The sequence below is a fragment of the Heteronotia binoei genome, chromosome 3 (genome assembly GCF_032191835.1).
Source record: "Heteronotia binoei isolate CCM8104 ecotype False Entrance Well chromosome 3, APGP_CSIRO_Hbin_v1, whole genome shotgun sequence".
In the NCBI taxonomy this organism is placed as follows: domain Eukaryota; kingdom Metazoa; phylum Chordata; class Lepidosauria; order Squamata; family Gekkonidae; genus Heteronotia; species Heteronotia binoei.
The window spans coordinates 180,589,613-180,605,348 of record NC_083225.1 but is presented as its reverse complement, the minus strand read 5'-3'; the positions used below and the strand labels follow the sequence as shown (position 1 = coordinate 180,605,348).

Genomic DNA, 15,736 nt, shown 5'->3' with positions numbered 1-15,736 from the left:
CTCTTTTATGCAACACAGCAAGACAAAACTATAAGAGAGAAATATCATGGTTAGAAGAGTTTTCAGTAGAGTTTTAGAGTGTTTTAGGCGTAGGAAACGCATAAGAAATAAAGAGTGTGTTTCAGCAACAATCATGATGCTATTTAGGAAAGCGGAAGTTACAGCAGGCAGCAGCGGGAGGCCCATATAAGGTAAAGGCAGGCAGAGTGATGGACAAACAGGCCTGGACCTAACCACAGGCAGGTCAGGTACAAGAATGGGCAAAAGATATGTTTGTGGTTACCAATGACCCAGGGACCTGGGAAGCTGAAATGTACTAAGGTGGGCAGATGAGTTGAGGAATGGTATAAAAGGCAGCAGTTAATTGCATTCAGGGCTCAGACTCTAGGGTCTGAAGCCCGTGTACAGGGCGCGTGTGCACGTTAAATAAAGAAAGCTGTTTTCCTGATCTCGCCTCAGACCTCATTTGTAAGTATGATTTAATATTGATTGGACAACACAGGACTTTTCCTGCTACAGCAGTGAATGTTAATCACCCTTTGGGTGAAGAAATACTTCCTTTTATCCGTTTTAACCTGACTGCTCAGCAATTTCATCGAATGCCCACGAGTTCTTGTATTGTGAGAAAGGGAGAAAGGTATTTCTTTCTCTCCTTTCTCCATCCCATGCATTATCTTGTAAACCTCTATCATGTCACCCCGCATGTCATCCCTTTCCTACTTCCCTTATATCTGAAGTAGAGAAGCTTCTCAACATTCACCTCAGCCTTCTTTAATATCCTTTAACTCCATGTCATGAAATGGTATAACCCATTTCCCTAGCCAGTTTCCTGCTCTAATATAATTAAAGATATTTTTAAAATTGTTGGTCTTTATGCTTTTATTCCTTTAAAAGTTGCATTGATAATTCTCTGCTTGCATTTCTTTTATGCAACTTTGTGTTGGTTTTTCTTTGCCTTCCTATTTTAACTCTAATGGCTTCCCTCACATTATATGTTGGTGATCTCTCAGATTTTGTAGTAATTTCCTGATCTGAGCCTCTATTACTGAGATTAGGAACTCTTTTTTTCACTCTTTACCTTTTATTTATTCATAACAGACAACAAACAACAGACAATACAAATAAAAATGAAGGTAAAGAACACGGTAAAACTTGTATGGAACATGTTACATACAACATAAGAACATAAGAACATAAGAGAAGCCATGTTGGATCAGGCCAACGGCCCATCAAGTCCAACACTCTGTGTCACACAGTGGCAAAAAATGTTATATACACACATACACTGTGGCTAATAGCCACTGGTGGACCTGTGCTCCACACACAAATATGTGAGGGCGGGGGGGGGAGAAGATAAATACTAACTCTTGATTGGCAAAACCCTCTTCTATCCTGTCTTTATTGACATTTCAACACTTCATTAACCAATCATAAAATAAGGTCCAGTTTTTGTCAAAACATTTCTCAGGTTTGGTTCTTAACAAATGAAAAAGATTATTCATCTCCGCTATGTCTATTGTTTTGACAATTAAGTCATCAATTGTTGGCAGTTCTTTTCTTTTCCAATGCTGTGCTAACAAAATCCTCACAGCAGTATTAACATGGATTATCAAGTGTTTTTGTTTTTCCAAGTTTATCCAGCATCAAGTTTATCCAGCATCAAATTTAAAAGAAAAAGCTCTGGCCTGAAAGGAATAACAGTTTTTAACATTTTTTTGAGTATTTCATGGACTTTTGTCCAGAATTCCTTAATTCTTTTACAGGACCACCAGACATGGAAGAACATTCCCAGGTTACCATCGCACTTCCAACAGTTATTTAATAAGCCCGGAAACATTTTAGATAGTTTAGCTGGGGTCATATACCACCTGTATATCATTTTGTAAATGTTCTCTTTAAAAGATGTTGACTTAGTAATCTTTATATTTGTTTCTCAGATCTGGGACCATTGCTCCAGATGAATGGTATGGCCAGTGTTCCTGGCTCATTTATTCATTACCTCTTTGACCACTTCGTCTTGCATTTCTAACTGGAGGAGGTGAGCATAGATCTTACTAATCTGTTTAACATCAGTCTTTTAAAAAAAACTTATCGAACTTATCTTTTAAAAAAACTTATCTTCCCAGTAAAAACCTTTTTCTTTATCCTTATTATATCTTGACTTTAATTGCACCATTCTCCACCAGTTCAAAGTAATATTCTGTTCTAACAGCTCACTAGTCGACCTCAGTATCCCATCCTTATTCAGCAGATCTTTATATCTTAATGGGACCGTGTGTATTGACAAATGTGGCTGCGTAAACGCCTCTAACGAAGCCACCCAGTTCGGAATTTTATTATATAAAACTCCCCTTATTTTCTCCCACATTGTAATTAATGACTTTCTTATTAGGTGATTCTTAAAATATTTGTGGCCTTCGATTTTGTACCATATGAATGCATGTCAGCCAATTCTTAAATCATGTTCTACAAGTGTTAATATCCTCCTGTTCTCTAATTTGACCCATTCCTTTACCCAAATAAGTATGCTTTATAATATATTTCCCAGTTGGGCAGTGAGAGACCCCCTCTGTCTCTAGTGTCCTGCAAAAGTTTACGGTTGATCCTTGCCTTCTTTCCTTGCCAAATAAAATCCCTTGTTAATTTGTTAAGAGAGTGAAAAAAGTTCTTATTTAACTGAACTGGGATAACTTGAAATAAAAACATTAATTTTGGGAAAATGGTCATTTTCAGTGCCAAGATCCTACCCATAAAGGACAATTGGAGTTTACTATTATCTTAGCCTTTTGGTTGGAATATATAACCTCTGCCATTTTTTTCAAATTGGAATTGGAGATTAGATACTCTTGACTGTTCCTTTCAACTTCTTCTTTTACCAGGTTTCTCATCTGACTGAAGTTTCCTTTTCTGAAGTCAACTAGAATGGTGTTGGAGTTCTTATTCCCTGCTTTACAAGGTTGCTATTGTGAGGATAAAATGGAGGACAAGAAAATGATGTGAGTTGATTTGGATCCATTTTGAGGACACAAGCAATGCAGTCAGGGTAGATGGGAAATATTCCCTTGTGAACTTCCCTGAGCCACCAGAAATAACAGATATGTAAATGTAATTACATGCTTCCAGCTATCACAACAATCCCATCAGATGATCCATTGTTTATAGCCAAGCCCTCCACTATAGTGGCATCTGCTCCAACCCCTCAAATGCTGATATATCCTCCTGATATATAGAGGAAGATGATTGGGAAGGCCAGGATGTTAGCCAAGGGACAGCTTGCTACAAGACAAACCCAAAGAAAATGTCAACAGAAGACCATTGGTGGTCACCTACAGCTCACAACATCATAAATAACCTTCAGTCTGTGTGGGATAGTGACACTTCCTTCTACACGGATACGAGAGCGGGGCCACCTTTTCATACTTGCTAACCTTAAAAAACTTCTAACCCATGGTGATAAGCTACATAACAGTAACATGGACTCTGGTATCAAGGCCTGCTTAACAAGCCAAGATGCCAGCTTTGATCTCACAAAGATCCTCCATATAAATTAGTAGTATTCTATGACAATTTCTGTTGACTCGATGTACCTAAATATATAAATTTCAACAGCATTATAGGCAATACAAGTTCACATTCACTCACTTGGAATCAAAACTTTTCTGTAACAATGTCAATTGTATAGAAACAAAGCTTTAAAAAGCAACAAATGCCCACAGTGCATGTCTTTCATGACATGATGCAAAATTCAGAACAACTCACATGATGTAATGCCCCACAGCTTCAACAACTGAAACAGCATACTGATAAAACCTGCATGCTTTCTGGACAGCTTCAGACTGTAGTATGCAACTTTTGATGATGTTACCTCACATCCAGTGATATTTGATATTCTGCACCAGAGAACCATAATGTGAATCTTCGGATGTGTGGGGGAAGTCTTCAGGACTATCCAGACATGACTTGTTTTATATAATGTTTAGTAAGCACACCACACATCATATAAGAAGTAACACCTTGCTCTCTATAATTTTATTCCTGAATGTGAGTCTCTGTACATTGTATATATTGACCACTGAGGAAGGCCCCTAGAGGCCAAAATGCGTATGGTCCTTGTGTTGATTGTAAATCCATCAAATGTATATGAGTAACTATATATGGTTTGCATATTTTATGCAGTCTGACATTCAGACAATGTTTTAAAATTCATTTGTGTGTATGTAATTTTATATTATATGTTTTACATTTTATGCATTGTGTATAGACAGCTTGACCCTCTATTCCACTGTAAATTTTTCTTACCGTTGTTATCTGCCAGGAAACTGTGGGAAGTGGGTAATCATTTGCTATGCGATATTGGAAACTAGCGATCGGATCCATTAGTGTTTTCAAGTTATTTTGAAATCTGAAATCAGAATTTGGGATGATGCTGAAAAGGAATGGGAAGACATTTGTGAAGCACCTTGATTGCCAAGATTCAGATAAAAATAAATTTCCTCCAGAAAAATAGGCTTTAGGGGTTATGTCAAGTCCCTAGGTTTCTTCAAATAAAGAGCCTCTCTGTGGTTTAAGATAAGCTGTTAATAGATGATCATACTGGGTCAGTGTTGAATCTGACCTGCTTCAAAATGGCAAAGGTTATATAGTCTACCACTAGCAGTTAAACGTGTGCCTCGTTTTGGGCGTGCAAGCAATTCAAACAACCCAAAGCTACATTGGTTACAAATCATTTCTCACACTCATTCTTACTACAAAACTCGAGCCATAGATAAGAACATTCTCAAGTTGGCGGTCTGACCTTGGAGAAGGCACAGCAGTTTAGGTTTCGATTCTACTCACACATTCCTTCGGGTACACACACCAGACACAGGCAATAAATAATAGTAAAATAACAGACAGCAGTTAAGGGACTTGACATTCTGCCCCCCTTAAACGGCTCACCGGGGTTTCAGAGGGAATTTCTTATAAAATGTACGGATCAATGAGGGGGCTTGGACATATTCTGAGGAAATCCACTCATTGTGTGAATCAGGGAAGTGCAGCCATTTAATCAGAAAGTACAGAGTCACCCGTTTCATTTTGGCACCCAAAATTTCCTGAACTTCGTGATTATTCTGGTCTCCCACTGGTATGGGGTCAGGCTCGGCAGATCGACCCACCAGAGTCTCATTTGAGGAAGCCGGAATGGACGACAGGGTGCACTTTATTAAACCTTTGGGGCAAGTCCAACTCTACAGTCACATTATTTATAACTTTCTTTATTTGAAAGGTTCCAAATATTTATAAGCCAGTTTCTTTGACGGTTGGTTAAGGGGGAGATTCTTACTAGATAAAAAGACAGAGTCACCAATTTTAAAATCCCAAGTAGGTGAGTCATGGTATTCTTTGTAAGTCTCTTTGGCTGCTTCCAGGTTAAGTTGTATGAGTTCCCAGGATTTACTTAACTTAGTCCACCGTTGTGCAAATTCCGAAGGTGGGTCGCTTTGTGCACCCCCTGGCAGTAGGGGGAAAGGTTTCCCTTCATAGCCATTGATGATGGCTAGTGGGGAAGCTTTAGTGGAACTGTGCACAATGGTGGACCAAGTTAAGTCTCCAATCACCCTGAGATTGAAGCATTCTGGGGAAACCACACCTTATGCTGCAACACAGAAAAAAAAATCAGAAATCCAAATCAACCCTTGATGTGCCAATAAGCATATTTTCTGTTCTGAACAGAATGTTCTTAGGACTGAATTCCCAGGCACGTATGGCCCATACTTGGGTAGGGCTGTGATGCAAAGCCATGTTCCCTACCAAAAGGAGGGAATCTCTGAGGAGATTCTATTGGTCCCATTTTGAACCTATATCCTTGGTCTGTCTGTACACATAATGCAACTAGTCAGGAAACAGCACTGCATGGAGGCTTAAGCCCTGTCTCCCAGCAATCCCAGTCTTTATTGCCTAAATCCCCCGTGGGCCCAGGGATCTATTTCTGAGCACAGGACTCCCAGCCAGGGGTCATTTCGTAGAAAAAAGGGTACTGGAGCTCAGGGCTTCTTTTTTTGAGCAGGAACGCACAGGAACGCAGTTCCGGCTGGCTTGGCATCAGGGGGTGTGGCCTAAAATGCAAATGAGTTCCTGCTGGGCTTTTTCTACCAAGAAAGACCTGTGTGAAATGATGGTGAAATCAGGGGTGTGTGTCCTAATATGTAAATGAGTTCCTGCTGGGCTTTTTCTACAAGAAAAGCCCTGTCGGAGCTCATTAGCACAACTTATTTGCATAACTCGTGTGCATATGCCTCACACCCCTGGCATCACTGGAAGGTGGACTAAATTATATCAGCTCAGCATCTGTCTTAAAATGCTTCTTGAATTAGAATTGTCAATAATAAAACTTTACTCCCATCATACTTTTTACATTACTTTCTGCTATGCGGCCACAGTGGCAGGATGAAGATTTCCATCTGTCTGCTTTCTATATTTTGGTCATTTTCCCATTTGTTTGAGGGGGGAAATATTAGGAAGTCTGTCAAATCTTAACAGTTCAGCAAAATTCTCACAGGGGGTTTGAACAGTGGAGCCCAGAAGCAAGAGGTTTTTGTGTGTGTGTTTGTGTGTGTGTGTGTGGGGGGGGGCAGGTTAGAAAGAAAGAGCATAATAAAAACTTAGAGATTCCGGAGCTGTGAGTTCCTGCCCAAAATGAGGTCTGCTCCCAGCACACATCCCACAGAGGAAAGACTGCCAACTGTTAGGGAGTGTGTGAAGAAGGGAGCTTTCTGACGTAGTTACTTTATTTGCTTAAAATGTGCTGCTTGTTATAAGACTATTATTGACTCTAACCAGCGCCAAACTTCCTACATTTTCAAGAGATTTGCCATTGACACACCACCACCACCACCTCCATTAGGAATTAGGAAAAATGTAGCCCTCAGAAAGTAAAACTGTTATGGGAGAAATATTAACCTACTTGAGAAGTTTCGGGCCCTCTAGTTGATTAATGTAGTAACAAGAGTTGTCGGGCAGAAAGACTTCTTCCCCTGATACATCAATTATTAATTTGGATATGTTTGTGTATTGTTCATTGTAACCTGGAAAGGGAAAAGAGAAGGATTACAATCATGGGATATACATGAAAGTCCCGCTCTGATCCTGACTCAACTTGAGCAGAATGGAGGAAGAGCCATTGCATGACACAAAAGGAGACGTGCTGCTCTGTCGATCACAGATGGGCTTCAGCCACTTCTGCTGATATCCTCTTTTCTATCCCATTCCCTGCTCTTTTTCTCTCAAGAAATTCAAAGAGTATCTGCTCACTCAGGGGGTCCAGGAGTGAAGCCAGAAGAGAGAAGCGGGAATCGTCCATCTTCTGCATTATATTCATGTCATGGAAAGGTTTCAGCCCGTAAGACCAGCCGCAATATGCTCGGTATTGGTGGAGGAAATTCTACAGGGGGAAAAAAAATTATGAGGGCACAATCAGCGAGGTTGAAGTAGGGAGCCCAGCATTTTAGGAAGCTGATGTTCCACAATCAGGTCAGCTAAGACAGCAAGTGTAGGCCAATGATGTAACTGCTGAGACTCCAGTTTGCAAGCCTCGCCCAAATGATAAAGATTTTCTTAGTAGAAGGGGCACACTCCATATTTCTGGAAGCTGCAAAATGTTTTTCAACTTCTTTGGGAGTTCCCAATCACAAACTGGCAGCTTGGTGAGGGAGAAAGTCACAAAATAGTGGTTTTGTGGTTGTAGATAGTGACAAATACAGCATTTCAGAACAGATCTGCGGGGCTCGGGGCAGGGGGAGAAACTTTTCACCACTGTTTTCCCATAGTTATCCAGCACCACCAACACAAATAGGAACTTGTCTTATGGAGAAGGGGGAATACAGTGCTTTTTTGATAGCAGGAACTCTTTTGCATATTAGGCTACACCCCTCTGATGTAGCCAATCCTCCTGGAGCTTACAGTAGGCCTTGTAAGAACAGCCCTTTAAACTCCAGGAGGATTGGCTACATCAGGGGGGTATAACCTAATATACAAAGGAGTTCCTGCAAGAAAGAAAGCTTTGGGAAAATATACTACTTCCTCTGTATTCTCTTAGGAAGAGACAAACAGCAGGAGGGAAGAATTATAGTACAGGTCTTTCCCTCTTGTTATGTATAAGGTTATAGTATATGATTCCTGCAGGGCTCATTGGAGCCAGGAGAGCAGAGCTTGGAGACTTGGGAACAAGAGACAGCAGGATTCAAATACCTGCTGCTCTAAACCAATCACAGCCCCCCTGCCTGTTCGAATGAACCAATGGCATGCTAGTGCGTGGACCTGGAGTTGTATGTAGGCTTGGCCGATGGGCCCTTTCATGAGGCTTGTAGGAGCAACCTTCCACCATGCTACCCTTAATAAAGAGCTGTTATCACTGTTCTCTCGTCTCCTCGATGCTTCAAACCCACCATATTATAGTGGTGACGAGGATGGGATCCTGGTAGGCGCTCCAGCAACCAGCACTACACTGTGCCTCGCAGCACCTGTTCCCACTCCGCGCTTCGCACCACCATTGCTGAAGTAGGTCACCAAGCCAGAAATGGAGATGAGTGAAGACCGAGCATAAAGTTCCTCTGGTATCTCCACACCAGCAGCTGCATCTCCAAGGCCCAGCTCCGACCATGCCACAATGCCCAGCTTCGCATGGACACATTCTGGAGTTCAATCCCAGTCACCCAGAGCGGTGGAAGAGATGGGAGAAGAGACTAAACTTCTATCTCCTCTACAATGACATCACGAGCGAGCTAAAGAGGAAACAGCTGTTGCTTAGCTTCTGCAGGGAGGATACACTGGAGCTGGCAGAGAACCTGAGGCTGCCAGTGTCGCTGACCAACAAAGCAGCCACCTACCAGGTCATCACGGAGAGGCTGACAGAGCACTTCTCCCCTCAGCCAACATGGATGTCCAGGCATCTGGACTTCCACAAGTGGGTCCAAAAGGCTGGTGAGCCTGTTGCCACATTCCTGGCAGAGCTGTGCCACCTTGCCCAGGAGTGCACCTTTGTTCGCCTTGATAAAGCTCTTCTGGACTGTTTCATGGCCAGCCTCAGAGATGAGAAGCTATAGCCAAAGTTGACGAGGCCCAAGACCCTCACACTGGCAGATGCCCTGAGTGAGGCAACCGATTATGAAAAATCGCATAAAGAGCGGTGCAAAACAAGAGCACACCAGGTCGCCAGCGAGTCCCACTTGGAAGACTCCAGTGTGGAATACGCACTAAAGATGCACCAGGCCCAGTAGCGCCAACAACCACATGCAACCTGTTAGGGAATTCTGTTTGAAATTCTTTTTCTTTATCTCAAACAGTGCGATGGATCACTGGATCAAATAATCATTGAGAGGCATTTAACATGAAAAAGCAAAAACATATTTATTTCTACAGGGAAAGGGTACTGGGAGGTGAAAATAACAAACACTATAGAACTCTATAGGCCAAGTCAGACACTGCAATGACCTTTCGTAGCCCTTCCCAATAGGCACAGGTGTAAAGAAAGGCTGCGTTCTCGCGCCAACTCTCTTTACGATCTTCTTTAGCATGATGCTTCAAAGAGCCGCAGTAGATCTAGATGATGACGATGGTGTCTACGTACGCTATCGCACCGATGGCAGCCTGTTCAACCTGAGGCGACTAAAGGCCCACTCCAAGACAATGGAAAAACTCATCCGAGAGCTACTGTTTGCTGATGATGCTGCACTCGTCTCCCACTCGGTATCAGCTCTGCAGCATATGACGTCCTGCTTTGCAGAGGCTGCCAAGCTATTCGGCCTAGAAGTTAGTCTGAAGAAGACAGAAGTTCTCCACCAGCCTGCACCCCAGGAAGATTATCACCCTCCCTGCATCCTTGTGGGTGAATCAGTTCTGAAGACAGTCCAGCAGTTCAGCTACCTGGGGTGCATCATCTCCTCAGATGCCAAGATCGACAAGGAGATTGACAACAGGCTGGCAAAGGCAAACCGTGCCTTTGGCCGACTGCACAAAAGAGTGTGGAGCAACAAGCATCTGAAAAAAGGCACAAAGATCAATGTTTACAAAGCGGTTGTGATGACAACCCTCATCTATGGCTCCGAATTGTGGGTTTTATACCGTCATCACCTGCAACTCCTTGAGCGCTTTCATCAGTGCTGCCTTCGCACCATCCTCAACATCCACTGGAGTGACTTTGTGACCAACACTGAAGTCCTCAAGCGGGCGGAGGTTACCAGCATCGAGGCACTGCTGTTGAAGATGCAGCTGCGCTGGGCAGGGCATATTTCTAGGATGGAAAACCACCGCCTTCCGACTGAGGTGGAATGCGCATGCTCTGAAGAGAAGTAGCCTCGGCTCGCCCCTCTCCGGATAAGAAAAGAGAATAGGACCGTAAGATAAGTAAATATTGAAGTTTTTGGGGTCATAATATTTGGCAGTGAAGCTAGAGAGTCAAAGAAGTGAAAGGCGTGCTCAGAAGAGAGCTAGCACTGAGAAAAAGGGAGTATTTTGGCAAAACAGATAAGAAGCAGAGGCAGTGATTAGCACTGTTAAAATGGCTGCCACTACAGTGAAACAGCTTTCCGAACAGATAGCACAGTTTCAAGCTTTAATGATGCATTCTCATAACAAAATAGAGGAGACTGTTGCTGAAATTAAGAATGAAGTTAGCCAGATAAACAAGGAACTGCAAGATATTAGGCAGCTGGCCAACAAAGCAGATAAGGCAGCTTCAACAAACAGAAAGGAAATAGTTCATTTAAAGGAGCAGATTAAGAGCCTCTCCGACAGAGCAAGAAGGGCAAACCTTATTGTTCATGGAATTTCAGAAGACATTGACTCACGACACTTGGAAGACGGGATAATAAACTGGCTCTCAGAACAGCAAACAGGTGTTATGATTAATGCTGACCAGGTAGAGAGAGTTCATAGGCTTAGATCTAGAAGATCAGGCGGAGACCCTAGACCAGTTATAGTTAAATTTACAAGAGAAAAAGTGCAGCAGCAAGTCCTTTTGGCTTTGAAGAGGAAGACGGCACTGGAATTTAAAGGGAAAAGGGTATATGTGAGACAAGACTTTTGCAGTGAGACACTGGAAGAAAAAAGACAAATGAAGCCATTTGCAGATAAACTCTTTCAGAACAAGATATTGTTTACATGGGCTTACCCAGCCACTATTGTAATCTACAAAGAAGGCAAAAGACTCACAGCAAGGAACCCAGCTGAAGCAAGGAAACTCTTGGAGAAGATGGGTCTGGACCCAGGAGAAACAGGAACTCAACCAGAAGAAGAGCTTAATGTCGACGAACCAGAGCAGGGGCCCTCTACACGTCAGGAGAAACGACAGAGGACGAGACTATAAGACGTCCAAGGAAAAGAAGGAACTTCTAAAAAAAGGGGAAGTACCCCACAAATAAAAGGGAGGGGATATTACGGTCTTAAGCGAAGGAAGGAAACAAACAAACAAACAAAAAGATCCAGGAGGGGTGGTGGTGGTGCGCCCACCTAAAGGTATAGGGAGGGTGGAGAGATCAACCCCAACGCGAGCCCTATACCAGAAGAGGGGAGGGGGGATGATGGGGAAGAGTGGGGGGAAAGGGGGTGGGAGGGAGGAAGGGAGAAAGGGGAGAAGCATAATAGACCTTGTTATCCAGCCAGGGAAGGGAGGGGAGGTGAGTGACTATGGCTAAAACTTTGAAAGTGCTCTCACTGAATGTCAATGGACTAAGTTCAGACCTGAAAAGATATAGATTAACAAGAATGGCAAAACAACAAAATATAGATATAGTGTATTTACAGGAAACACATAAGGCAAAGGATGACATTAAACCGTTGATTAAACACCCAGGGTGGAAAGTATTGGCTGAAGCAAGAAGTAGAACTAAGACGAGAGGAATAGCAATATTAGTACACACAAGGATTGATATTAGGATACTAGATCTCATTAGTGATAGGGAAGGGAGATATTTGTTCATCAAAGGTAGGTTTCAAAACAGAGTAATAACGTTGCCCCAAATACAGGACAGAGGAGATTTTTGAATAAAGTAATGCAAAAAGGGCAGAAATTCTCAGAGGGGGAAGTCATTATAGCAGGAGACTTTAACATAGATATGACCAAGGAGAGGGAGGCTAGGTGGAAAAGGAATTTGGTAGAAGCGCATGAGGCCTTAGGCTTGGTTCCAAAGCCGACACAGTGGCTACAAATATCTTGTGGGATGCAGCAAAGGCAGTGTTAAGAGGTCATTGTATGATGAAGGAGAAAGAAATAAAAAAAGAATGGTATGCTAACAAGACACAGAAACTCCAGGAATTAGGTGCACTGCAGAGCAGTCAAGGTATTAGATTCTGCCCTGATAGGAAAAAAAAGATTAAGGAGATTAGGAAACAATTGGACTTTATGGACTCGAGGGCGTTATGGAAAAAACAAACCATGGTAAGAAATGAGTTTCAAAGAGATTCAATAAACTCAGTTAGGAGACTGGCTAATTATCTCAAGACTAGGAAAGAAAAGCAAAAGGTGGAAAGTATAAAGAGACAAGGAAAGATTACGCAGAACCCGAGAGAAATTAGGCAAGCGTTTCAAGAATTCTACAAAGAGTTATACGCTAGGAGGGATATAACAGAACATGTTGAAGAAAGTGGAGAAGAGCTGAAAGAAATAGATAAAGAGAGTTTGGAGAAGGAAATAACAGTTCAAGAAATAGAGGAAGTTGTGAACAATTTAAAAGTGGGTAAATCCCCAGGGCCAGACGGCTTTACTGCGGATTTTTATAAGGAGATGAAGGAGTCACTGATCCCCGAATTACAACAAGTGTTTAATGCTATATTGAAGGGAGGGAAAGCTCCCGACTCTTGGAGAATGGCTGAAATAACCGTAATATTAAAACCCCAGAAAGATCCTCGGGAAGTAGGTTCATATAGACCAATAAGTCTACTTAACCAGGACTACAAAATATTCGCTAAAGTTTTAGCAAACAGGTTAAGGAACATATTACCTTATTTAATAAAAGAAGATCAATATGGTTTTGTGAAGAATAGGAGTATTGCACATTCTATAAGGAATATATTTAATGTATTATACCATAGACATTCTGGGCAACTTGCTTTACTTAAATTAGATGTATACAAGGCATTTGATACGCTGTGCCATGAATTCTTATGGTCCATAATGAAGAAGTGTGGGATTGGGCCACTATTCTTAAAAGCCATTCAAGAGGTCTATAGGGAGGGGTCAGCAGTGGTAAGAGTAAATAATGAACATACGGATCAGATCCCAATTGAGAGAGGCGTGAGGCAGGGGTGTCCACTTTCCCCATCTCTGTTTATAATGGCGATAGAGCAACTAGCGGAAAGGATCAGGAATTCAGGGAGAATAGAAGGATGTAGAATGGGACAGGAGGAAATAAAAATCAATTTATTTGCAGATGATATAATCATGACAATATCTAACCCGAAAGAAGCCATTAGGGAAACGAAAATTATTTTAGAGGATTTTGAAGTCGTGTCAGGTTTAAGAATAAATATGGGAAAGTCTGAAATAATGTACTTTAATGTTGGTTTGGAAGAAAGGAAAGAGATTAATAGGATAACTAATATGGGGATGGGAGTTAAGAAATTTAAATATCTAGGGATAGAAATTTATAAAAATATTAACAGGATAGTGGAGGGAAATTATCATAAAATCTGGGAGAAGATAGAGAGGGATATGAAGCAGTGGGGGAAAAAGGTGATGACCCTGACCACTAGAATAAAGAGTGTGTCGATGTTTTGGATGCCAAGGTTGTTGTATCTTTTTCAAACGATACCATTGGAGTTAGATAAGCAAAAAATGACTAACTGGAATACTAAAATAAGGGAATGGATATTTGGTAGTAAGAAACTTAGATTCCCCAAAAAATTGGCATACAATCATAAATCGGAACTTGGATGGGGAGTCCCAGATATAGTCAATTATTATGAAGCATTTCAGCTTAAGGCATTATTAGAAATAGAGAAGGAAGGGAATCAGAAATGGATAAGGTTTGAGAATGAAGCTAATAATGGGGTAGGAAAACATGGCATCTTTACGAACATGGAGGCGAAGGAACTTAATTTAAATGTGGGACCAAGGAAAAATGGGCTAAATGTCTGGAAGAAATGGCAACCGAAATGGCTGAATTGGGTATCTAGATGGACGCCATTAGAAATGTTGATGGAAGGAGATAAAGAGCATAGGTGGAGTGAACTACTTAAGGCTAAAGGATTTAGAAGGGTAGAAGATTTGTTAATACTAGATAAGCTAAAACCATTACATGAGTTTCAAGAAGTCGTAGGAATACAATACTGGCTTAAGGCTACAGGATTGTATACTAAAGTTAAGAAGGAAGTGGAGAAGAGTAATTTAAATGAAGAAGAACCTATGGAAAAGTTTTATAAATTAATGGGTAAAACAAAAAACGGTTTAGTAGGCATCCTATACAGGAGTATGAATTCAGGCAACGAAGGAGCAATAAGCTACCTTCAACGCTTATGGAGTCTAGAAGGTCAAATACCAAAACCAACAGGGGAGAAGATAATGGAAGGTTTAAAAAAAGTTAAGATATATAAGGTTAGAGAAATGGAATTGAAATTTTTTACCAAATGGTATAGAACTCCGGCCACTTTAGCCAATATGTTTCCTGGGTTGAGCCCTAAGTGTTGGCACTGCAAGAAAGAGAAGGGATGGTATTCCCACATGTGGTGGGAGTGTCCTGAGGCCAAGAAACTATGGGATATGGTAGTGGGAATGATAAAGAAATTCTTTCAGGTAGAGCCGAGAATTAACTTTGAACTAATGCAGATGAGTTTATTAGGGAATGAAAAAATAGGGAAGAACAATCAAGATTTACTAAAAGCAATGATATCAGCGGGTAAAGCAGTAATAGCGGCAGGATGGAAGGATAAAAGTAAATGGAAGGAAAGTACTTGGCATAACTACCTCTTTGATTTTGTCCAGTCAGATATAGCTGCTACAATGTCACAAGAAAAATCATGGGAAGAAAGGAGATCAAGAATTAAAGAAAAGTGGCAGACCTATCTGAAATAGGCGAAGGAAGAAAGGAGAGTGGACATTCAGTGGAAGCTTAAAGTCCTTTGCCCCTGGCTGGAAGAAAAAAAGGATGTATAGACTAAGGGGGGTGGGTTGGGGGAAAATGTATTATGGATATCAGAAACCATGAAAAGAAACGAATAATGTATAATAACAATAAAAATATACATAGAGAAAAAAGGAAAACCACCGCCTTCCCAAGATTGCCCTGTATGTGTCAAGTCGGCTGAATTCAATAACGAGTCTCTTGATAAAGTAGCAAGTTTATTGTAATCAGAACTGTGGACCATGGCAGAGATTGAAGGACTGAAACACATATGCACTAATCCAGTATTTAAAGTATGAATCTAAAGGATTCCTACGGGGGGCAATCTATGCAACACATCTTCACACTAGGATGCTACTTCTTTCGTTCCCAGACCGAAGTCTTGACACCCCATACTCCCCACAGAGAACAAGGCTGGGAAGGCGCCACTATCTTGTTCACAGGTTAGCATTTCAAAGCAGGTTACACAACAAAGGCATTTCTAGAGAGGGGGCAGGAGAGTGAGCTAGCAGCCCCCGGTGTACACTGTAAAGTACCCAGACTCCTTCACTTCAGAACCAACCTTAATACAGATATTGAGTAACCCATAGCAGACTTGACATACTGCCCCCCCTAGGATCCCCCTCCTGCCGGGCGGCCTTGCA

At 41.7% G+C, this 15,736-nt stretch overlaps 1 protein-coding gene across 1 annotated transcript in view; it reads right to left on the bottom strand.

Annotated features, from left to right (window-relative positions):
- Window positions 1-15,736, bottom strand: part of LOC132569140 (autocrine proliferation repressor protein A-like) — a 47,725-nt gene that overhangs the window by 11,242 nt on the left and 20,747 nt on the right. Inside the window, exons 7-9 of the mRNA XM_060235324.1 lie at window positions 7,291-7,420; window positions 6,944-7,064; window positions 4,300-4,426 (exon numbers count right to left, since the gene is read on the bottom strand). Coding sequence (XP_060091307.1) covers window positions 4,300-4,426; window positions 6,944-7,064; window positions 7,291-7,420 — 378 coding nt within the window. The remainder of the gene's footprint in view (window positions 1-4,299; window positions 4,427-6,943; window positions 7,065-7,290; window positions 7,421-15,736) is intronic.